Source organism: Zeus faber, assembly GCF_960531495.2.
Source record: "Zeus faber genome assembly, chromosome: 2".
In the NCBI taxonomy this organism is placed as follows: domain Eukaryota; kingdom Metazoa; phylum Chordata; class Actinopteri; order Zeiformes; family Zeidae; genus Zeus; species Zeus faber.
This window is the reverse complement of record NC_137189.1, coordinates 52,000,335-52,025,334: the sequence shown is the minus strand read 5'-3', so window position 1 is coordinate 52,025,334 and position 25,000 is coordinate 52,000,335. Positions and strand designations below refer to the sequence as shown.

Genomic DNA, 25,000 nt, shown 5'->3' with positions numbered 1-25,000 from the left:
CAGCAGCCTGCTGCTGTTACTGAGTCGGGTGGTGTTTGATCTGATGCTATGGTGAGGTTTTTCAGGTGGAAGGAGCGGGAACAGAACGTGAGTGGGGTGGGTGGTGTCCTCATGATGTTTTGGGTTTTCCTTTTGGGGTGAGTGGTGTAGATGTTATGAGGCAGTGGTGACGGTGTTCCTTTGGAGCGACCATGTCCGGTTGCTGAACCACACTGTGATGCAGCCACAGAACTTCACCCAAAACTCCTGAGAAACCTCTTAAAGTCCAGTCTCAGCTGCGCTGTCGAAGGTGGCGGTTGGTGTCGAGAGACCGTGTGAGGGTGTGTGAGACGTGTAAACCAAGAAATCTAAAACTGTCAACAAAGTCAACAGATGACCCCATGATGGAACAGGAATGTCATTTCCTGTCATCAGGGGTTTATTTTGTCTGCTGGACATTTAGAGAGAGGTTGACATCACAGGTGTATGATGACATCATCCACTTCCCTCTCATCACTGTCGCTGATTATTCCGCTCACTGTGATGTCGTCTGAGAGTTTATGTTTCAGTCATTTGTAAACAGTGAATAACAGGGGAGTGAGACAGCAGCCCTGAGGCACGCCACTCCCAACGACTCACGCGGATGAGGATGTTTGACCTGTTCTCAAAGTCTGGGACCTGTCTGTCAGGACATCTAATAAGCAATCACAGATGGAGGCGTCAATAAGCAATCACAGATGGAGGTGTCAATAAGCAATTACAGATGGAGGTGTCAATAAGCAATTACAGATGGAGGTGTCAATAAGCAATTACAGATGGAGGTGTCAATAAGCAATCACAAATGGAGGCGTCGATATGCAATCACAGATGGAGGCGTCGATAAGCAATCACAGATGGAGGCGTCGATAAGCAATACCAGATGGAGGCGTCGATATGCAATCACAGATGGAGGCGTCGATATGCAATCACAGATGGAGGCGTCGATATGCAATCACAGATGGAGGAGTCGATAAGCAATTACAGATGGAGGCGTCGATATGCAATCACAGATGGAGGCGTCGATAAGCAATCACAGATGGAGGCGTCGATAAGCAATCACAGATGGAGGCGTCGATAAGCAATCACAGATGGAGGCATCAAGACTAAGAACAAGAGATTAACATTCCAGTTTGGATGGAACAGTTGTATTAAAAGCAGCATGATAATCTATAAACATTCAAGGTGTATTGAAGCTTCATCTACACATCTTTTGGAACAGCAGGAAAACTGTAATGGGTGGAGCGCAGCAGCGATATAACCAATATATAACCAGTAATTATATATATCACCAAACGACTCAGCTCCACCCATCACCAAGCGGCCCAGGTCCACCACCAACAAACACCTCAGCTCCACCCATCACCAAACACCTCAGCTCCACCATCACTAAACACCTCAGCTTCACCACCACCAAACACCTCCGCTCCATACATCACCAAACACCTCAGCTCCACCCATCACCAAAAACCTCCCCGAAACCCATCACTAAAAACCTCAGCTCCACCCATTACTTAACACCTTGGCTCCACCATCACTGAACACCTCAGCTCCACCCATCACCAAACTCCTCAGCTCTACCCATCACTAAACACCTCAGCTCCACCCATTACTAAACACCTCAGCTCGACCAATCACTAAACACGTCACCTCCACCATCACTAAACACCTCAGCTCCACCCATTACTAAACACCTCAGCTCCATCCATTACTAAACACCTCAGCTGCATCGATCACCAAGCATCTCCACTCCACCCATCACCAAGCATCTCAGCTCCACCATCACTAAACATCACTAAACACCTCAGCTCCACCCATCACTAAACCCCTCAGCTCCACCCATCACCAAACTCTTCAGCTCTACCCATTACTAAACACCTCAGCTGCACCCATTACTAAACACCTCAGCTCAACCAATCACTAAACACGTCACCTCCACCATCACTTAACACCTCAGCTCCACCCATTACTAAACACCTCAGCTCGACCCAGCTCTAACCCTAACCCTAACCCATCATTAAACACCTCAGCTCCACCCATTACTAAACACCTCAGCTCCATCCATCACCAAACACCTCAGCTCCACCCATTACTAAACACCTCAGCTCCATCCATCACCAAACACCTCAGCTCCACCCATTACTAAACACTTCAGCTCCACCCAGCTCTAACCCTAACCCTAACCCTAACCCATCATTAAACACCTCAGCTCCACCCATTACTAAACACCTCAGCTCCATCCATCACCAAACACCTCAGCTCCACCCATTACTAAACACCTCAGCTCCATCCATCACCAAACACCTCAGCTCCACCCATTACTAAACACTTCAGCTCCACCCAGCTCTAACCCTAACCCTAACCCATCATTAAACACCTCAGCTCCACCCATTACTAAACACCTCAGCTCCATCCATCACCAAACACCTCAGCTCCACCCATTACTAAACATCTCCACTCCACCCATCACCAAGCATCTCAGCTCCGCAATCACTAAAAATCACTAAACACCTCAGCTCCACCATCACTAAACATCACTAAACACCTTAGCTTCACCATCACTAAACACCTCAGCTCCACCCATCACTAAACCCCTCAGCTCCACCATCGCTAAACACCTCAGCTCCACCCATCACTGAACCCCTCAGTTCCACCGTCACTAACCTCAGCTAATAAATCCTGAATTCAAATAATTTAAAAAACACATTTCCCTGAATATTAAATTTATATATATATAGATATATATATATATATATATATATATATATATATATATATATATATATATATATATATAGATATTGTTGATATGTATTTTCCCTCCTTCCCTGATTTTAAAATATCACTTTTTATAATGAATAATAATTGAGTATTAAGTCCGTAGAGACACGTGTTCACCTCTGGGTGGTGCTCCTCCAGCGTCTTCACCTTGCTGTAGTCGCCGGGCAGGTCCCAGCCCTCTGCTGCCCCCAGCTGGTAGCAGCGGCTGCTCAGCAGCGCCTGCCGCTGGGGGGTCATGGGCTGCAGTGGGGTCAGCACCGTCCCACTGCCCTCCGGACCCCCAGGCGGACCCCCTGGGTCCACGCCGCCGCCGTCCTCCATGTCGGCCTGAGGACTCTGACCCACAGTGACTTCATTATTATCATTATTATCATTGTTTTTGCTCAGATTTTTATTTACTTTTTTAGGCTAAAAGTGTCTGAAAAACGACAACCTCAGCACTCGCAGACACAGTCGAGGTCTCATTGGAACCACAACGTTTCATCTTGTGGTTCAAGTTTGATCAATATCTATCTTCATTTGAAGCACGAATTTGTGAAAAACCAATGAAAATTTACTGGAAGTAGAAGAATGTTGGCGGACCTTGATTAGTTTGAGGGGCGGGGCACTTTATGACATCATCATCTAATGTTAAATAAGTCCAGTTCTCTGGGTGCTCGTTCGCATTTGGAGAGTTGCGCCGTGTCGACCCGGTTGCTTCGCATCGTGTTTACGCTTGTTGGCGACCACAAACCGGAGGAGCCGATGTCGCGTTCAGTGTAAACTCTGAAAATTGTAACTCGTGTTGCGTTTCACAGAAGCCTGAAAACTGTCGATAGGAAATTACGTGTTTTATGACAGCATCGGACGACGCAATGTCTTCGTCTTTCCTGATGGTCACCGTGCAAGATGACATCACAGTGCCATCAACTTTCACCGTTGGTCGGGAGACTGCGACACTACAAGTATGTCCCCGAACAATCATCATTACGCCAGTTCTTATGTAGTCAGGGGGCAGGGTCAAGAAACGGTCAACAAACATGGCGACTAAAGTGTAATGTGTGATGCTGGCGGTGTCGTGTTGATACAAGAACAAAAAAATAAATAAAAAGGGATTGTCAACCCGTTCCAGTGAAGATCCGATCGTTTAGACAATCAGCGTGGGCAACGGACGTTCAGTCTGAATGGGTTTGGGTTTCCACCTCCGTCTCCCGGACGGACTCGGTTCCCCTTCTCTTCCCCATGTTTACGTACAGAGCACGCTGTCATCCTACTGGTCAAGGTCAAAGAAGCCGTGGTAGGAGCTGTGAGACGAGGCAGGAAATACATAACAGGCTGACACACTGGCCTTCGGTTGGGGCGGTCCCGATGATGTCTCACCCCACGAGGTAAAGATTCAGGATTCAAGATTCAAGAGGTTTATTCGTCACATACATATACATACTTTCATACATATATGCAGTGAAATGTCAAGGTTCTCTGCATTGACCCATCCTGGCTTGTCCTTCCTCCGGGGCCACAGCCAGGAGCAGTGGGCAGCGTACGTGGACGCGCCCGGGGACCAGGTGATAAGTGTCCATCGCTGGTCACACCATGATGTGTGCATGTTTTTGGGTGGGGGTCCTTACTGATGTGAGGTGGAGGAAACCCCATGTGAGCATGGGGAGAACATGCAAACTCCACACAGAAAGGCTCCTATTTGGGAGGTGACCCACCAGAGCACGGTGCCAACAGCGCCCCAGGCAGGAATCGAACCCAGGACCTTCTTGCTGTGAGGCAGCAGTGCAATGCGCCCCACGGCACTGGAAATATGTCGCCACAACCAAAACGGGTGAAAATCAGACTGAATTTGTGTCGTCTGATCCTGGCATCACGGAACTCAGAAAAATGACAAACTGGACCCCGTGCACTTCTGCCTGCAGCTTCATTTGTTATTATTATTATGATGATTATTATTATTATTATTATCATTATTATTATTGTTATTATTATTATTATTATTATTAATATTATTATTATCATTATTATTACTACATCGTCATCACAATTATCCAAGCAGATCAAATTTGTAAATTGTCCGATTCCACAATCACGTTTTCAATCCAAATTTAATTGAATTTTAAACCAATGTCAGAAGTGACGCAAAAAAATTAAAAACAAAATATGTTTATTTATTCTCTTATGGTCAAACGTTCATGTGAAAAGACAACTCTCCTGAAATAGGTAGATTTGTATTATTCGTTTTACACTATATTATTATTTTACTATTACACAGTGGCATACAATAAAAAGAGCGAAAATTTAATATCTAATCGCAATTATTTAAATGACAACGAAATGCGAACAAAAATTGGAAAATGTTGAACGTGCAGTTCCCACTCACTCCCACTCTGGTTGCACTCCTCAGGTTCAAGATACTATGAAATCTTTTAATGTTAAGCCTTAAAATCCACTGTTGGTAATGATGAGCTATACGCAGGACTCCGCCCAATCAGAAGTGATGTCATCACTCAACATCTACATTCAGATCAAAGTCTGATGTATGTCGCCATCAAAAGACACGAGCAGCTGAACGTGAGCATCAGCTGCTCCCAGCAGCCGCACACCGTAGCCAGGTGGCGGCGCTGTTGACATCAGACATCTCGGCCTCCATATCGATAATAAATACAGGTTGTAACACAGAGGATTATGGGTAAACTCTTCCCTCTCCTTATTTGGCGTGTTGTGATGGGGGAGAGGGGGCGTGGCCTCTGGGTGATTGACAGCTGACCTGTGGGAGGAGCTCCTGGCTCTTGGCGCCCAGCACGTGCGGCAACTCGCGGCACCGTGTGGACAGGTTGAGTATTGCGGTGGCGGCCATGTGCGCCGCCTCCACGTCTTGGGTGTAGTCGAAGCTGCAGGTGCTGCTGGCGCTGCTCGCACCCCCGTCAACTCCACCCGTGCAGCTCACACTGCTGCTGCTGCTCGGGGCGTAACTGCTGCTGCTGCTGCTGGCCGGGCTGCACGTCTTACTGTAGCGCTTAGCTGCACACACACACACACACACACACACACACACACACACACACACACACACACACACACACTGGTCAGTCTCTGGGCAATAGAAAAATGAATGTGGAAGAGAAAGACAGATAGATAGGCAGGCAGACAGGCAGGCAGCTTTCACTTTGCTGGCAGCAGCTCAGCTGTTAACGGAACATCCCAGTAGCTTCCCTCTGCAGTCTGGATTCAGCACCATGGAGAGTGGTGTGTGTGTGTGTGTGTGTGGTTTTACAGCACTATCCTTGTGAGAACCAAATGTCCTCACAACCCAAATAACAACACTTCACCAATAATATGACGAACAATACAACAACACCAATGTTTCAATTTTAACTCAGTGGAAGAACCAGTCTGTCTGTCTGTCTGTCTGTCTGTCTGTCCGTCTGCTGGTTAGCTGTTTAACTAGATGTTAGTTAGTTACATTACATTTACATTTAGTCATTGATCAGACGCTTTTATCCAAAGCCACTTACAATTATTCAAACAACGACGGACGCAGCCATCAGGAGCAATGAGGGGTTAAGTGTCTTGCTCAAGGACACTACAGCATGCTAGCAGGAGGAGGCTGGGATCCAACCAGCAACCTTTAGATGACTAGACCACCAGCTCTACCTCCTGAGCTACCACCCCTGCTAGTTAATTAGTTAGTTCCTCCCGTTCCTTCTGGAACATTGGGCGACGAGCCCCCGCCATTTGCTCCTTACCAGAACGGCTTCTTCTCGTCGTTTCCGTAACATGCTTTTTTTTTACGGGGTGAGGTTATTAACCCCAGGCCCAACCCCCAACCTGGAGGAGCGGGTGCTGACTTACCCGTGTCACAAAGGCATTATCACTAGATGACAAGAACACAATGATGGGCTTGAGCATCATGTGTTAATGTCGTGCTCTCAGAGTTCACTGCAGCACCTCCACCTCTCAGCCACAGCCACACACCCCTGTTGTTGAGCAGCCACGCCCTCCTTTCTGGTATTGCTCAAAGTGAAAAGGTGACTCAATCAGAGGTGACTCAGAGGTGAGTCCTGCAGAATGAGTCTCTTATTCTATGAAATGAATGACACTGAGGTCACTCTGAGGCGTTTCTTCCCGTTCAAAAACATTGTTTATTTCGTTTGATGCATTTAGAAAAGTAAAGGGAGCATCGTCCAGGAAACCCCAAAGAGACAGAGACTTACACCCAAGCAGCTGAGAGTCCATGATGCTCTGAGCACCTGGAGGCCGTGCAGCTCATGGGACATCTTTTCAGGATGTTGTTCCTGGAACTGTACTGCTTCTCCAAAACTCCCCATCAGGGCTTTAAAGAACCCTGTGAACCCTCGAGTTCTGCTCCAGCAGTTCTGGCTGAATCTGAGGAAGGTGATCCTGGAGACCTAGAACCACCTCCAGGATCTCCTGTTGGAGAGAGAGAGAGTGTGTGTGTGTGTGTGTGTGTGTGTGTGTGTGTGTGTAGTTATGTGTGTGTGTGTGGGTGTGTATGTGTGTGTGGGTGTGTGTGTGTGTGTGTGTGGGTATTTGTGTGTATGTGTATGTGTGTGTGTGTGTGTGTATGTGTGTGTGTGTATGTGTGTGTGTGTGTGTGTATGTGTGTATGTGTGTGTGTGTATGTGTGTATGTGTGTATGTGTATGTGTGTGTATGTGTGTATGTGTGTGTGTGTATGTGTATGTGTGTATGTGTGTATGTGTGTATGTGTGTATGTGTGTGTATGTGTGTGTGTGTGTGTGTGTGTGTGTGTGTGTGTATGTGTGTGTGTGTGTGTGTGTGTGTGTGTGTGTGTGTGTGTGTATGTGTGTGTGTATGTGTGTATGTGTGTGTGTATGTGTGTATGTGTGTGTGTGTGTATGTGTATGTGTGTGTGTGTATGTGTGTGTGTGTGTATGTGTGTGTGTGTGTGTGTGTGTGTGTGTGTGTGTGTGTGTGTGTGTGTGTGTGTGTGTGTGTGTGTGTGTGTGTGTGTGTGTATGTGTGTGTGTGTGTGTGTGTGTGTGTGTGTGTGTGTGTGTGTGTGTGTGTGTGTGTGTGTGTGTGTGTTTTAATGCCTACCCTCAAACCCCCTGGGCGGTCCATCCCTCCCTGGGTGGCTCTTGCTGGGCGAGCCCCTCTTCCCGTAGTGCGGTGGCTGGCCCTCGAAGGTCCCAAACTCATAGCTGGTCTTGGAGTACTTCTCCAGCTCCTTGGCTAGGTTGGAGCGAGGCGTGCTGGTGGGTACGTTGTTCTTAAAACCGTACTGAGGGATCTCCAGCTGCTTGACGAAGCACATGGGCCTGGGGAGATATGAGGAGATCAGTGGTGGTGGGGCTAGGGGCGGGGGCTTGACGGGTCCCGTCAGGATTAATCATAGCACCGGCGCAGCCCCCCACCCCCCCAAAAGATTTACTAACAGATTTACAATTTTATTCATGAAGTTAAAACAAAATAACTACTGTCCAAGAATTATTTTATTTTCAAAATTGATTTCAGACTGATTATTGGTAAAACTAGCAGGTGTAGAGCAGTGAAGTAATCCGCTCCACGTCCCCATTTCCTGTTTCTCCAAACAAAATCGAATACATCTAAAATAAAACCATGTGTTTTTATTTTACAAACAAATTAAATGTTTTAATTAAACTCCCCCCCCCCCCCGATTCTGGCACTGCCACTGATGAGGTGATGGATACCTGAAGGATATCTGAGTGTTATTTAAGAGTTATTTAAGGGTAATCTGAGGGTCATTTGAGGGTTATTTGAGGGTGTTTTGAAGGATATCTGAGTCTTATTTGAGGGTTATTTGAGGGATATCTGAGCGTTATTTAAGAGTTATTTAAGGGTAATCTGAGGGTCATTTGAGGGTTATTTGAGGGTGTTTTGAAGGATATCTGAGTCTTATTTGAGGGTTATTTGAGGGATATCTGAGCGTTATTTCAGGGTTATTTCAGGGAAATCTGAGGGTCATTTAAGTCTTATTTGAAGGTTATTTGAGAGATACCTGAGCATTATTTGGGGGATATTTTAGGACTATCTGAGGGTCATTTGAGGGTTATGTGATTGATATTTGAGGGATATCTAAGGGATATCTGAGAGTTATTTGAGGGATATGCAAAGGTAATTTAGGCGGTATTTGAAGGATATCTGATGAATATCTTCGGGTTATTTGTAGGTCATTTGTGCGATATCTGAGGGTTATTTGAGGGATATTTGAGGGATATCTGAGTTATTTGAGTGATATCTGAGAGTTATTTGAGGGATATCTGTGTGTATTTGTGGGATATCTGAGGGTTATTCGAGGGTTATTTGGGGGATATCTGAGGGTTATCTGAGCGTTATTTGAGGGTTATCTGAAGGATATATGAGTGTTATTTGTGGGATATCTGAGGGTTATTCAAGGGTTATTTGGGGGATATCTGAGGGTTATCTGAGAGTAATTTGAGGGTTATCTGAGGGTCATTTGAGGGTTATTTGAGGGTAATTTGAGGGGTTTATGAGGGATATCTGAGCCTTATTTGAGGGTTATTGTCAGGGTTCGCCCGGGGCCTTCCGGTATCGGCCACTAGAAGCCGCCAGTACTGCCTCATCAATGTTGCTTTGTTTCAGTTCCTGATTACCCAGCCTCATTAGGTTATATGTTTCACCTGTGTCTTGTTTTGTCTTGCCTATTTATACCCTGTCGTTTGTGTCCTTCGTTGCTCAGTCTTGAGTTTGTCTAGCCTCCTGACAACACGTTTGTTTCCAGGCCCACAAAATTCTTAGTTGGTTTTTGTCTGTTTTTGTTACTTGTTTAAAGTAAACCTTTATTTTTGCCACCTCGCCTCTGCCTCATTCTATGCACCTGGGTTCACTCGGCATTACTCGTAACAGCAAGACTGAGCCAGAACATGGACCCAGCAGAGAGTCAGTCTCCAGAGATGGAACCCATGCGGTTGGCCCTGACGAACCAGGGGACTGCGATTGGCCGTCATGAGCAGGCTCTCCAACAGATCCTGGACAAACTGCAGTCCCTCGCCCAGGCCGTCCAGCAGAGCCAGGCATAGGCTCCACCTATGGCTCCTGCGCCAGTGCTGCCTCCCTTGGACTCGCGTCCTCCATATCACAGCGAACCACGACTGCCGGCGCCAGAGAGGTACGACGGTAACCCAGGAGGTTGTCGTGGCTTTTTGACGCAATGCTCCCTGGCTTTCGAGCTCCAGCCATCACAGTTCCCCACCCAGCGCTCACGGGTGGCATACATTGTCACACTACTCACAGGCAAAGCACTCTCCTGGGACACAGCCATCTGGAACCAGCAAACCTCGGCTGCTCCAGCTACCAGGCCGTTGCCCAAGAGATGCGCCGAGTTTTTTACCACTCAGTCAGTGGGAGGGAGGCATCAACACGTCTACTCCAGCTCCCCCAGGGGGAACAGAGCGTAGCGGATTATGCCATCACGTTCCGCACCCTCGCAGTGGGGTCTGGATGGAACAGCGAGGCACTCATCGCGGCCTTCCAGGATGGTCTCATTGATGGTGTCAAGGACGAGCTGGCATCCCGGGAAGCGCAGGAGGACCTGGACACGCTCATCAAAACAGCTATTCAGGTGGACAACCGCCTCCGGGAGAGACAAAGGGAACGCCGTTCTTCCGATTCACCAATACCAGCACGCAGAACAGTCCTGGGGACGACGTCTCCCGAGCATCTCCGAGCTGTCCTGAGCCCGTCTCAGGCATCGATGGAGGAGCCTATGCAAGTAGGCAGCACACGGCTCTCTCGGTCCAAACGTGACCAGCGGATGAGGGAGCGCCCCTGCTTGTACTGTGGGATCCCGGGGCATATCCGTTCTTCCTGCCCTGAGCTCTCAGGAAAAGCCAACTCTTGTCCAGGGGTAGGGAGAACTGTGAAGAGGCCAACCTTCTCTCCCAAGCTCGAGGCGACCAGGGTCCTGCTGGTGGCCTCCCTCGCCTGGGGAGATCGACATCACTCCCTCCAAGCTATGGTGGATTCCGGTGCTGCAGGTAGCTTCCTGGATGTAGGGCTAGCAAAAGCCCTAAAGCTCCCTCTGGCACCTCTGGAGCATCCTCTCACGGTGACAGCCCTGGATGAAAGACAACTGGGTTCCAGTAGCGTGTGCCATCTCACCGCCCCCCTTTGGCTGTCACTGGAGGGAAACCATTCAGAGGTAATCCAGCTCCACCTCATCCACTTTCCTGAATTTCAACTGGTCCTGGGCCAACACTCTGCCTTCCCATCGGCCGTATGACTGCGCCATCGACCTTTTGCCTGGCACCTGCCCTCCCTGAGGACGTCTCTTCTCTCTCTCTACCCCTGAGACTACAGCCATGGAGGAGTACATCCGGGGGGCGCTTACCTCAGGTTGCATCCGTCCTTCCACCTCCCCGGCGGGCGCAGGCTTTTTCTTCGTGGGTAAGGATGGCAGCCTGCGTCCCTGCATTGATTACCGTGGTCTTACCAAGATCACGGTGAAGAATTGTTACCCCTTTCCTCTCATGTCCACATCTTTCGAGCAACTGCAAGGCACCACCATCTTCACCAAACTCGATCTTCGAAACGCATACAATCTCGTCCGTGTCCGCGAGGGGGGATGAGTGGAAGACCGCCTCCAACCCACCCACCGGCCATTATGAATACCTGGTCATGCCTTTTGGATTAGCCAATGCTCCCGCTGTCTTCCAAGCCTTTGTAAACGACGTCCTCCGTGAGTTTCTCAACCGCTCCGTGTTCGTCTACATCGATGACATCCTCATCTTCTCCAGGACCCTTCCCGAACACATACAGCATGTGAGACAGGTCCTTCACCGTCTGCTCGCCATTGGCCTCTATGTGAAACTGGAGGAGAGTGAGTTCCACGCCACCACCGTTCAGTTCCTGGGGTTTTTCATCACCGAGGGTCATGTCCAGATGGATCCTGCCAAGACCGAAGCCGTCCATGACTGGCCAACACCCACCTCAATCAAACAGGTGCAGCGCTTCCTCAGGTTTGCCAACTTTTACAGACGATTCATTCAGAGTTTTAGCACTGTGGCTGCTCCTCTCACCACCCTCACTAGGACATACACAGCCCGCTTCGTCTGGACTGCTGAGGCTGATGGGGCGTTCAGAGCTCTCAAGATGCGATTTGCCACTGTCCTGGCCACACCAGAGCCTACCCTAACCCTTCGTTGTGGAGGTGGATGCTTCCGATGTGGGAGTGGGAGCCGTTCTGTCCCAAAGGACTCACGACAAGAAGCTCCATCCATGTGCCTTCTTCTCCCGTCGCCTCACCCCAGCGGAGTGGAACTATGACATAGGGAACCGAGAGCTACTGGCAGTCAAACTGGCGCTGGAGGAGTGGCAGCACTGGCTGGAGGGGGCCCAACACCCATTTATCATCTAGACCGACCACAAAAACCTGACATACATTCAGGACGCCAAACTCTCAGTGGACTTCATCACCGGCCTTCCACCGTCTCGGGGCCACACCGTCCTCTTCGTCGTTGTCGACGGGTTCTCCAAGGCCTGCCGCTTTATTCCTCTGCCCAAGCTCCCCTCAGCTCTGGAGACTGCTGAACTCATGGTGCAGCACATTTTCAGGGTGTTCGGCCTGCCCCTGGACGTTGTGTCGGATCGCGGTCCGCAGTTTGCCTCCCGGTTCTGGAAAGCGTTCCACCAGCTCCTCGGCGCCTCCTTCAGCCTGTCCTCCAGTTTCCACCCCCTATCCAACGGCCAGACGGAGCGGGTCAACCAGGACCTGGAGACCACCCTGAGGTGCCTGGTGTCGTCCAACCCTGCCTCCTGGAGCGACCGTCTAGTGTGGGCGGAATACGCTCACAACACTCTGCGCTGCTCTTCCACCGGCATGTCCCCGTTTGAGTGCCAGTTCGGGTACTTACCTCCTGTTTCAGGAGCGGAGGTGGGAGTGCCGTCAGCCCAGCAGTTCGTCCAGCGGTTCCGACGGACCTGGCAGAGGGCTCGTCAGGCGCTGATGAGGGCATCCCGGCAGCAGCGGATCCAGGCCAACCAACGGCGCAGACCAGCGCCTATGCTCCGTCCTGGCCAGAGGGTCTGGCTGTCCACCAGGGACCTTCCATTGCAGTCCGAGTCACGCAAGCTCGCGCCAGGGTATGTTGGGCCCTTCAAGATCGTGCGGCGGGTCAATCCTACCTCATACCGTCTTCTGCTCCCCAGGTCTATGAGGATAAACCCCACCTTCCACGTGCCTCGGCTCCGACCGGTGGTCACCAGCACCTTGGCGGCCCACCTACACGGTCCGCCGGCTCCTAGACACCCGCCGGCTCCGCGGGGCCTTGCAATATCTGGTGGACTGGGAGGTTACGGTCCGGAGGAGCACTCCTGGGTTCCGGCCCGGGATGTCCTGAACCCCTCCCTGGTCCGGGATTTCCGCCACCCGGCACTTCCTGGGGGAACGTCGGGAGTCCTTCCTGGACGAGGGGGTCCTGTCAGGGTTCTCCTGGGGCCTTCCGGCATCGGCCACTAGATGCCGCCAGTACTGCCTCATCAATGTTGCTTTGTTTCAGTTCCTGATTACCCAGCATATTAGGTTTTATGTTTCACCTGTGTCTCGTTTTGTCTTGCCTATTTATACCCTGTCGTTTGTGTCCTTCGTTGCTCAGTCTTGAGTTTGTCTAGCCTCCTGACAACGCTCGTTTCCACTTGTTTTGTTTTTTTTGTCTGTTTTTGGTACTTGTTTCAAGTAAACCTTTATTTTTGCCGCCTCTGCCTCGTTCTCTGCACCTGGGTTCACTCGGCATAACCTCATAACAGTCATCTGAGGGTCATCTGAGAGTTATTTGAGTCTCATGTTAGGGATATTTGAGGGGTATCTGATAATTGGTAAAACTGGCAGGTGTAGACCAGTGGAGCAGGAAATGGATCTACTCCACGTCCCCATTTCTCAAACAAAATCGAATACATCTAAAATAAAACGTGAAAATGTGTTTGTATTTTATGAACAAATTAAATTAACCCCCCCCCCCCCCCCCGAACTATAAAGCATCCCTTTAGCACCCCCAACAATACAATTCTGGCACTGCCCCTGGATGAGATGATGGATATCTGAAGGATATCTGAGTGTTATTTGAGGAATGTATGAGCGATATCTGAAAGTTACTTGAGGGATATCTGAAGGTTATTTCAGGTTATCTGAGGGTCATTTGAGGGTTATTTCAGGGTTACTTGAGGGTTATTTATTGGTAAATTGAAGGATATCTGTGTGTTATTTGAGGGTTATGTGAGGGATTGAGGGATATCTAAGGGATATCTGAGGGTTATTTGAGGGATATGTGAGGGTTATTTCGGGGATATTTTAGGGATATCTGAGGGTTATTTGAGGGATATTTGAGGGATATCTGATGGTTATTTGAGGGTTATTTGAGGGATATCTGAGGGATATCTGAGGGTTATTTGAGGGTTATTTGAGGGTTATTTGAGGGTTGTTTGAGGGTTATTTGAGGGATATCTGAGGGATATGTGAGGGTTAAAAACGGTTGTTTTTTTACCTCAGTACGCGGTCAGATGCCTGGTTGGACTTGGAGCCGCTGTCTATCAAGTGGCTCTTCTCATGGACTTTTGCCATTTTTTCTGCTGCAGCGATGGGACAACCTGAAAGACTGAGAGAGGGGGAGAGAGAGGTGGAGGGAGGGAAGTGGAGAGAGAGACAGAGACAGAGAGGTTGGGAGAGAGCGAGAGCGGGAGAGAGAGAGGAGGAGAGAGAGAGAGAGAGAGAGAGATTTAAAACGGTGTCCTGGCCTTGAATGAAGAAGCTTCATCAATCATCCAAATAAACGGATGAAGCCTGTTTTTTAATTTCAGGATGAAACGACAAACTCCTCCTCTCCTCGTTCTTCCTCTCCTCCTCTCCTTCATCCCCAATGTCTTTTCCTATTTTTAGTACTTTATTTTTACCCTCCATCGGCTTCAAATCTCTCATGACTCTTGGTTTTTCCTCATGTAACCCCTCCCTCCCTCCATTCCTACATCCCTACATCCCTACATCCATCCACCCCATCACTCATTACACCCCATTCATAGGACCTCTCTCTCTCTATCGCTCTATCTCTCTCTAATTCTCTATCTTACTCTCTCTCTCTTTCTATTTCTCTCTCTCTATCGCTCTTGCTCTCTCAAAACTGAAACACACACTTGTGTCACATTAAATAATTACAATACATTTTGATACAGATTTCAAGCAACCCCCCACACACATACACACACACATACACATACACACACACACACACACACACACACACACACACACACACACAGACACACACAGACACACACACAGACACAGACACACACACACACACACACACACACACACACACACACACACACACACACACACACAGAAGGTGTCGGTGTGGTGGTGTTTCCATGACAACACTGTCAGACAGCAGTGCACGGTCGCCAGCGCTTGTTTGGCCCGACGTGCACTAATGAGCATCTCCCAGAGGGGCTGTGCTACATACAGCGAGTACTGAGGTACTACGATAGTACTACGATCATAGTTCTATCATAGTACTACAATAGTACTATGATAGTATTACAATCATTCTACAATAGTACTCTCTTCGGACTGTGGTTGTATGTTAGCAGTAAAAGAGGTCCTGTTCTGATCTATCCATCCATCCCTTAGTCTGTCATTCTGTCTTTCCGTCCGTCGGTCTGTCTGTCTGACAGTCCGTCTGAGGTTCTGTCTTTCCGTCCATCTGTCTGTCCACCCGTCTGTTGTTCTCTAACTCACCTGCGGTGTGAGTTCCTGTTGCTATTGACGTGTCCCCGTCCAGAGCATCCCGGAGTCGGACACTTTAGCACATTTTCATACATGGCGAGAACTTTGACAGACAGGAAGAGTGTTAGAGACAATGTGAGTTAGAGGTTCTACTTCCTCGTCCTGGACCTTCAGACTCCACAGATAGACACCGGCATGCAGTTAATTCTAATTGTAAAACACACAGCAGGGGGCGCTGAGGGGCTCGGACCTGCAGAGGAACCCCCAGAGGAACATGCAGATGGAGAGGGCGGCAAGTCTATGGACGTCTTTACAAGAACCAAACCCCATGGTCCATAAAGATACAATGGGCAGGGCATTGGCACAACCAGGAGGAACCAGGTGGAACCAGACCAGGTGGGACCAGGTGGAACCAGACCTGGTGAAACCAGGTGGAACCAGACCGGGAAGAATCAGACCAGGTGGAACGAGGTGGAACCAGGTAGAACCAGGCCAACATTACCCAGGTGGAACTAGGTAGAACCCGAGCAGGTTGAACCAGGTGGAACCAGACCAGGTAGATCCAGACCAGGTGGAACCAGGTGGAACCAAGTAGAACCAGACCAACATGAACCAGTTGGAACCAAGTGGAACCAGGTAGAACCCAACCAACATGAACGAGGTAGAACCAGGTAGAACCCGAGCAAGTTGTACCAGGCGGAACCAGACAAGGTGGAACCAGGTGAAACCAGGCAGAACCAGACCAGGTAGAATCAGGTGGAACCTGATGGAACCAGGTGGAACAAGACCAGGTTGAACTAGGTGGAACCAGGCCAGGTGGAACCAGACCAGGTAGAACCAGAACAGGTGGAACCAGGTGGAACCAAGTAGAACCCGACCAACATGAACCAGTTGGAACCACGTGGAACCAGGTAGAACCCAACCAACATGAACGAGGTGGAACCAGGTAGAACCCGAGCAAGTTGTACCAGGCGGAACCAGACAAGTTTGAACCAGGTGGAACCAGGTAGAACCAGACCAGGTAGAATCAGGTGGAACCTGATGGAACCAGGTGGAACAAGACCAGGTGGAACCAGGTGAGGCATGGCAGGAAGCGGTTCTCCCTGCAGCCCAGCACAGTACAGGTCCACGGCTCCTGCCGAGCGTCATGACTCAAACATAGTGATACAAACATAGTGAAACAGGAAAACATCAAATACTCAATAAAAACCGAGGCCAAAGCAAAAGGAACCAAAACTACGAACCCTCAGGTGGTTCCACCAACCAACCGGACTCACTGCAACACAATGTGCCACCCCTTTCTAAGCGGAACCTTAAAGGCCTCACAGAAGTCAGATGGAAAGAGGTGGAGAAGAGGAGCAGTGCATGATGGGAAAGCAGGCATGCAAACCGCACAAAGCACCGTCCTCTGGAGCCCGGCGTTGATTCCTAAAACCTGGAGAAGTGAGATAATCAGCCAGAAAGGAGCTGCAAGGTGGAGGCTGACGGAGCTGCACCCTGACGCTGTTTTTGGAGGCAGCAGGTTTTAGGAATAAACACCGGACGGACGGGGTTGGAGGTGGGGGCGGGCGGAGGACACTCACTCTCGGGAGGGACTCGGTCCTTGTGGGGACATCCGGACAGACTGCGGTGGTGGGGGTACAGACCTGTCACGTGACCTGTCCCGTCACAGCCGGGGGTGGGACACTTACTCTCCTTCCTGTCTCCTCTGGAGCCCTCTGGAGGAGGCAACCACAGCACAAGTACATGTACTCACTCACTACTCCCTACCTGCCCAAATATATACAGTACACTACTCCATACCGAGTAAAATATATACACAGTACACTACTCCATACCGAGTAAAATATATACAGTACACTACTCCATACCAAGTAAAATATATACAGTACACTACTCCATACATGGTAAAATATATACAGTACACTACTCCCTACGTAGTGAAATATATATAGTTCACTACTCCATACATAGTAAAATATATACAGTACACTACTCCCTACCTGGTCAAATATATATAGTACACTACTCCACACAGAGTAAAATATATACAGTACACTACTCCATACCGAGTAAAATATATATAGTACACTACTCCATACCTAGTAAAATATATACAGTACAGTACTCCCTACGTAGTGAAATATATATAGTACACTACTCCATATGTAGTGAACCATATATACAGTACACTACTCCCTACGTAGTGAAATACATATAGTACACTAATCCCTACATAGTGAAATCTATGCAGTACACTACTCCATATGTAGAAAAATCTATATAGTTCACTACTACATACGTAGAAAAAGTACACTACTCCCTTCGCAGTAAAATCTATATAGTTCACTCCTCCCTACGTAGAAAATCGATATAGTTCACTACTCCATAGGTAGCAAAAGTACACTACTCCAAAAGTACACTACTCCCTATGTAGTAAATGTAGTAAATAATGTAGTATAAAGTTCACTACTCCATACATAGTCAAATCTACATAGTACACAACTACCTACATAGCAAAATCTATATAGTTCACTACTCCAGACATAGTAAAATCTATATAGTTCACTACTCCAGACATAGTAAAATCTATATAGTTCACTACTACATACATAGGAAAATCTATATAGTTCACAACTCCCTATGTAATAATATCTATATAGTTCACTACACCCTACGTAGTTATATCTATGTAGTTCACTGCTCCCTACATAATTAAATTTATCTAGTTGACTTCTCCCTACTAGATGACTATTAAATCGAACGAGCACTTACTACAGTACTACTACAGAAAGTACCTTTGGCGTAGTAGGCCCTCTTGGAGCCCTCGTGGTGCATCTTAGACCTGCGTTCCTCTGTGCTGCTCTGCCGGGGGCTGTGGTCACTGTGGCGATGGTGGTGATGGTGGTCCCTGCGGGAGTGGGCGTGGTCAGATGGCATCCGGCCCCTCATGACCTTGGCCCTTTGAGACTCCAGGGCGATGGCCTTCTCCAGTAGCGTCAAGTTGCCCTTGGTCATGTCGAAGGCTTCGTCGGAGCGCTCTGACGCCACCGAGGTGGTGTCCTCGTCCCCGTCCAGGTCCCCGTCCCGGCTGCAGGTCCGAGATGCTGGGCTCAGCTGCTCCTCCAGCTTCAGCAGGTTCACCATGTCTGAGTAGCTCCTCTCCAGAGGACGAGACTCATCCTGGACCTGCTGGAGGTTCTCATACCTGAGGAGGAGGTGATACAGTGTATTCTGTCTGTTCTGTAAATGTGTACAGTGTGGCCTATAGGACCTCTGTAATGAGTGCAGGGCCAGCTCTAGCCTAGAAGGGGCTCTGGGCAAAACCTTCTCTGTTGCTCCCCTGTGAGTTTTAACATCAAGATATTGACTGGTACTCGAGTGTGCTTCATTAATGTGGGGTTGGTGGTGCTCTGCCGACCTAATTTCCCCATACATCATTCGGTGACATCAACACCGATGATATTTTATCATTGACAGAAAATGTATCTCATAAACATATGTATACTCATAGCATCAGATATGGACCTAGCATTAGGAAGCCCCAGGTAGTTGCCTATTCTGCTCAGGAAAAGCGCTGAGCTAGGGTCTCTTCAGATAGCAGGTAACACGGCCTGAAACCTGAGACATCATGCCTTACTGTAGTGACAACCCATCGACCATCACCAAGCTGTAGCATACAAGAGGCCCAAGGACCTTCAATGTGCTATCACCAACCAGATGTAGCATACAGGAGGTCCAGGGACCTTGATGACAGCCAAATAAATGTTCTTTTACTTCTGGACCTGGATTTTTTCACCTCTGATCTTTTGTGGAACCACCTGTCCGCAGAGCTCCTACCTTGATGTGTCGACTCGGACCAGATGCTGCTTCTGGCCAGCTGCTTGCTGGTTCTGCAGGTTTTGCTGGTGTTGGAGGTTCTGAAGGTTGTGCAGGTTGTGAAGGTGCTGGTGCAGCGTCGGCGGCTGTGTCTCGCTCAGCTTCCTGGCCAGATCGAAGCACTGGCTCCTCAGACACTCCAGGCTACTGAGACACACCTCCTCCTCGCTCTCCTCGGCGTGGGCCCTTGCGCGGCCGTTGGCCGGGCCGCCTTCTGCCCCGTTGCCCTCTGGGTATCCGTCCTCGGGCAGTACGGCACCGTGCCCCTGCGCCAGGAGCTTCAAAGAGTCCACGGTCTCCCGGACGACGTCGCTGTCCAGATCAACACTTAGCTCCGCCTTCCTCCCCTCCCTCTCGCTGCCCTCGTCCTCCTCGTCTTCGCCGGCGCTGTTGGAGGAGTTGCTGTTCATCTCAGACTCGGTCATGGCCTGGTAGGCCGCATCCTCGGCGATCTTCCCCAGGTTCAGCAGGGACTTGGCCACCAGCTCATCATAGTTCTCGTAATCCTCTCCCCCGGCGCCACCGTCCTTCAACGCTGCGCCTCTGAAGGGGTTCTCTGCTGAAAAAAAAAAAAAATCGATCAGACCACAGAGCGGCTCGGTGACCCAGTAATCACCCGGTAATATGACAGTAAGCTGAAAAAATTAAATGAGACCAGAGGCAGGAAATCCAGGTTCAGAAAGTAAACTTCCAGTAAACTTGGAGTAAACTCCACTTCACAGGAAGGAGCTGTTTGTTCTAAAAGTACACTGAATGTTTTCTTAACTTCAAATCACTTGCCCCACTGGAGTGAAGTGGAGGTAAGACAGGGAGGCTCCCTGTCTCACCTCCAGGCTCTTTAGGAGTTTCAAGACCCTCCCTTGACTAGATGAGGTTTTATTTCAAAGCTTCAGTCTGGAAACTGCCACATTGTGTCTTTGTTCATCTTGTGCCACTTGTGTAATGTGTAATCAATGTGTGTCAATTTACCCTGTCAATTTCGTCAATTAATAATAAAAATAAACAGTGCAATTAATTAATGTTGCCCGTTGCAAACATGGAAGCGAAAGACCAAAATCGAATTCCAAAACACGGCGAGATGGAACTGTTGATAAAAACAATCATATGCATTCTCTGCGAGAACGAATTTCGTACCATCGGAGCAATTCAAGCTTGAAGTATCATCTCAATGCAAATCATGCTTTTGCTAATTCTGCAGCCAGCGCAGCGGCAGCTGGTACTGCAGGCAAGGCACGTCGCACTACCTCACTTACCGAGACCATGCAGCACAGAATGAGGACGTCTACTTCGGACAGATCGACAAACTTGATTGCAAAATAGATAGCCGTGGACTGTAGGCCAGTTGCTATGTTAGAAAACAAGGGGCTAATGGAAGTGTTCAAATTGCGTCCTCCGATGCAGCTTATCAGCCAACACCAAGAGGCACAATAGCAAGCCGAATATGTTGCCCTGACTCGGTCAGCAATCACAGCTACCTCGGTATAATAGCACACCTCATCGACAGTGATTGGAAACTTCAGGCCTTCACGGTGACGGCGCTGGGGACAGTCACCAGGCACTAGTCTGACAGCATCAGAGGAGTGGGGCGTTCAAGGTCACCACCGTCAGAACAGGCAGCGCTGGAGCTTTTCATTCAGCTCCGTGTTGCTCACATCACACAGATGACCCGCCCTCTTGGGCTCGGTGACCATGCGTCGCAAGATTGTCGGCCATTTGAAGCACAGCTCTGCTAATACTGAGGAACTATACCAGCAGCAAACAGCATTTGGACAACAGAGAGAGCCACTGATACAGGATGTTTCAACGACATGGAACTTGTCGCTCGCGATGATGCCACGCCTTCCACGGAGGCTGTAAAGGCTGCGGTTCTTTGGCCCAAAAGAAGCACAAGCTAGTCATGCTGACCCCAGCGGAGTGGGACCAACCGCAGAGGCTGGAGATCCTTTTGAACCCTGCAGGTAAGCACCCCCCCTTTTGGAAATCCTATTTGTTTTACTATATTTTATATTGTATTTTATCATTTATTTTTATTGTACTTTTTTATTGTCTCTTTTTAAAGCACTTTGAATTGCCACTGTGTATGAATTGTTACTGTATAAATAAACTTACCTTGCTTAAATAAAATGTACTACAGTTTAATGCAAGAAAATGTTATTTATTGTACGTATCTCTTCTATCTTCCAGGTATGTGAGTGAGATCCTTGGGGGCGGGGCCTACGTCTCATGCTCTAAACTCCTGCATCATAGAGATCTGTGATGACCGTCCTGCGAGGTGAGGTTCGAGGCCGCCTTCAAGAAGGACCAAGCCCCACGGCAAGCTGACACCAATAATGGATGGCTCAACCTGGATTGGGCACTCCACCCGCGGTTCAAGGACTTGAAGCGCCCACCAGGGGTAGAGAGAAGAGGTTTGGACCAGCCTTGAGGGGATGCTGCGGGAAGCAGAGCCCAGCAGAGCCACTCCCCAGCCCCGTAGAGCAGCAGACGAGGAGCCTCTTGCTGCTGCTGAGCTCTACAGAGCGGCGGCGGTGTGAAGAGAGTAGGCAGCGTCAGCACGGTGAGGGTCCGGTGCAGTTGCCCACCCCTGCACCCTCCGTGTCCTTTGAGAGGACACACAGGATGTGGGGGTGGGTCCCAAGCCAGAGGTGCTGAGGTCCATGCAGCTGTCAAGTGAAAAGGAACCTGTGTGTTTGGAAAAGCTTGTGAAGATATATATGAGTATTAAACAAAACATTGACTTGTGAAGCATCCTTTTGTGATGCTTCACTCATTGGCCACGATGATGTAATGTCTTGGAATTGAAATATCATCATTTGGGGGCTTTTCCAGAAAATATTGATTTATTATTGTTATTATTATTTTATTAATATGTTTAATTGATTAGCAGCACAAATTATACATATTTTATTACAACATTATATACTCTATATAACAGAGGCGACGCTTCACTCCTTCATATGGAGGAAAACTCATTCAATTCATCGTTGTTCCAATGTTTCACTTCAGAATTAGATTGGAAACAGGACAGTGGAATAATGATGTCATAACCGAACGCTCTATATCACACTGTGCTACCACGCCCACACCTTCATTACTTTATTCCCTTGTTCTGTTTGTTCCGTTGATTATGTTTATTATGTTTGTTCTGTTTATTCTGTTTATTATGTTTGTTCTCTTTGTTCTGTTTATAACGTTTGCTCTCTTTGTTGTGTTGATTATGATTATTATGTTTGTTCTCTTTGTTCTGTTTATTACATTTGTTCTGTTTGTTCTGTTTATTCTGTTGATTATGTGTGTTCTGTTTGTCCTGTTTATTATGTTTATTATGTTTATTTTGTTTGTTGTTTGTTCTGTTTATTCTGTTTATTATGTTTATTGTGTTTATTCTGTTTCTTCTGTTTATTCTGTTTATTATGTTTGTTCTATTTATTATGTTAATTATGTTTGTTCTGTTTGTTCTGTTTATTATGTTTATTATGTTTACTCTGTTTGTTCTGTTTATTCTGTTTATTATGTTTGTTCTGTGTGTTCTGTTTATTATGTTTATTATGTTTATTATGTTTATTATGTTTGTTCTGTTTGTTCTGTTTATTATGTTTATTATGTTTATTATGTTTATTCTGTTTCTTCTGTTTATTCTGTTTATTATGTTTGTTCTATTTGTTATGTTAATTATGTTTGTTCTGTTTGTTCTGTTTATTCTGTTTATTATGTTTATTATGTTTATTCTGTTTCTTCTGTTTATTCTGTTTATTATGTTTGTTCTATTTGTTATGTTAATTATGTTTGTTCTGTTTGTTCTGTTTATTCTGTTTATTATGTTTACTCTGTTTGTTCTGTTTGTTCTGTTTATTATGTTTATTATGTTTATTATGTTTATTATGTTTATTCTGTTTGTTCTGTTTATTCTGTTTGTTCTCTTTGTTCTGTTTAAAATATTTGTTCTGTTTGTTCTGTTTATTATGTTAATTATGTTTGTTCTGTTTGTTCTGTTTGTCATGTTTATTATGTTTATTATGTTTGTTCTGTAAATTATGTTTATTATGTTTATTATGTTTGTTCTGTTTATTATGTTTATTATGTTTGTTCTGTTTATTCTGTTTATTCTGTTTATTATGTTTGTTCTGTTTGTTGTATTTATCATGTTAATTGTGTTTGTTCTGTTTGTTCTGTTTATAATGTTTGTTCTGCTTGTTCTGTTTTTTACGTTTGTTCTGTTTATTATGTTTATTCTGTTTGTTCTGCTTGTTCTGTTTATTCTGTTTGTTCTCCTTGTTCTGTTTATAATGTTTGTTCGATTTGTTCTGTTAATTATGATTATCATGTTTGTTCGCTTTGTTCTGTTTATTATGTTTGTTCTGTTTGTTCTGTTTATTATGTTTGTTCTGTTTGTTCTTTATATAATGTTTATTATGTTTATTCTGTTTTTTGTATTTGTTCTGTTTATTCTGTTTGTTCTGTTTGTTCTGTAAATTATGTTTATTATGTTTATTCTGTTTGTTAAGTTTGTTCTGTTTATTATGTTTATTATGTTTGTTCTGTTTATTCTGTTCATTCTGTTTATTCTGTTTTTGTGTTTGTTCTGTTTATTTTGTTTATTGTGTTTGTTCTGTCCGTTCTGCTTATTCTGTTTATTCTGTTTATTATGTTTGTTCTGTTTGTTCTATTGATTATGTTTATTATGTTTATTATGTTTTTTTCTGTTTATTATGTTTATTCTGTTTATTATGTTTGTTCTGTTTATTCTGTTTATTCTGTTAAACATGTTTGTTCGGTTTGTTGTATTTATCATGTTAATTGTGTTTGTTCTGTTTGTTCTGTTTATTATGTTTGTTCTGTTTATTCTGTTTATTCTGTTTATTATGTTTGTTCTGTTTGTTCTCTTCATCATGTTAATTGTGTTTGTTCCATTTGTTCTGTTGATTATGTTTATTGTGTTTATTAAGCATATTATGTTTATTCTGTTGGTTCTGTTTTTTCTGTTTATCATGTTTATTCGGTTTATTATGTTTTTACCATTTGTTCTGTTTATTATGTTTATTATGTTTATTATGTTTATTATGTTTGTTCTGTTTATTCTGTTTATTATGTTTATTATGTTTGTTCCATTTGTTCGGTTTATTATGTTTACTCTGTTTATTAAGCATATTATGTTTAATCTGTTTATTATGTTCATTATGTTTGTTCCATTTGTTCTGTTTATTATGTTTATTCTGTTTATTAAGCATAATTTGTTTATTCTGTTTGTTCTGTTTGTTCTGTTTATCATGTTTATTCTGTGTATTATGTTTGTACCATTTGTTCTGTAAGTTATGTTTATTATGTTTATTATGTTTTTACTGTTTATTAGGTTTATTCTGTGTTATGTTTGTTCTGTTTATTATGTTTATTATGTTTATTCTGTTTTTTGTATTTCTTCTGTTTATTATGTATATTATGTTTGTTCCGTTTGTTCTGTTTGTTATGTTTGTTCTGTTTATGTTTGGTCTGTTTATTCTGTTTGTTCTGTTTATTTAGTTTATTATTTTCATTATGTTTGTTATTTTTGTTCTGTTTATTATGTTAATTCTGTTTATTTATTGTTTTATGTTTATTATATTCT

At 46.2% G+C, this 25,000-nt stretch overlaps 1 protein-coding gene across 1 annotated transcript in view; it reads right to left on the bottom strand.

The window, feature by feature from the left end:
- The window catches only part of myt1la (myelin transcription factor 1-like, a), a gene marked incomplete at both ends in the record, with an annotated part of 57,082 nt that overhangs the window by 13,531 nt on the left and 18,551 nt on the right, over nt 1-25,000 (bottom strand). The window contains 9 exons of the mRNA XM_080023976.1: nt 2,914-3,132; nt 5,546-5,799; nt 7,860-8,080; nt 14,282-14,392; nt 15,532-15,622; nt 17,103-17,237; nt 18,318-18,727; nt 19,360-19,957; nt 21,789-21,998. Of these exons, the coding sequence (XP_079880102.1) occupies nt 2,914-3,132; nt 5,546-5,799; nt 7,860-8,080; nt 14,282-14,392; nt 15,532-15,622; nt 17,103-17,237; nt 18,318-18,727; nt 19,360-19,957; nt 21,789-21,998 (2,249 nt within the window). The remainder of the gene's footprint in view (nt 1-2,913; nt 3,133-5,545; nt 5,800-7,859; nt 8,081-14,281; nt 14,393-15,531; nt 15,623-17,102; nt 17,238-18,317; nt 18,728-19,359; nt 19,958-21,788; nt 21,999-25,000) is intronic.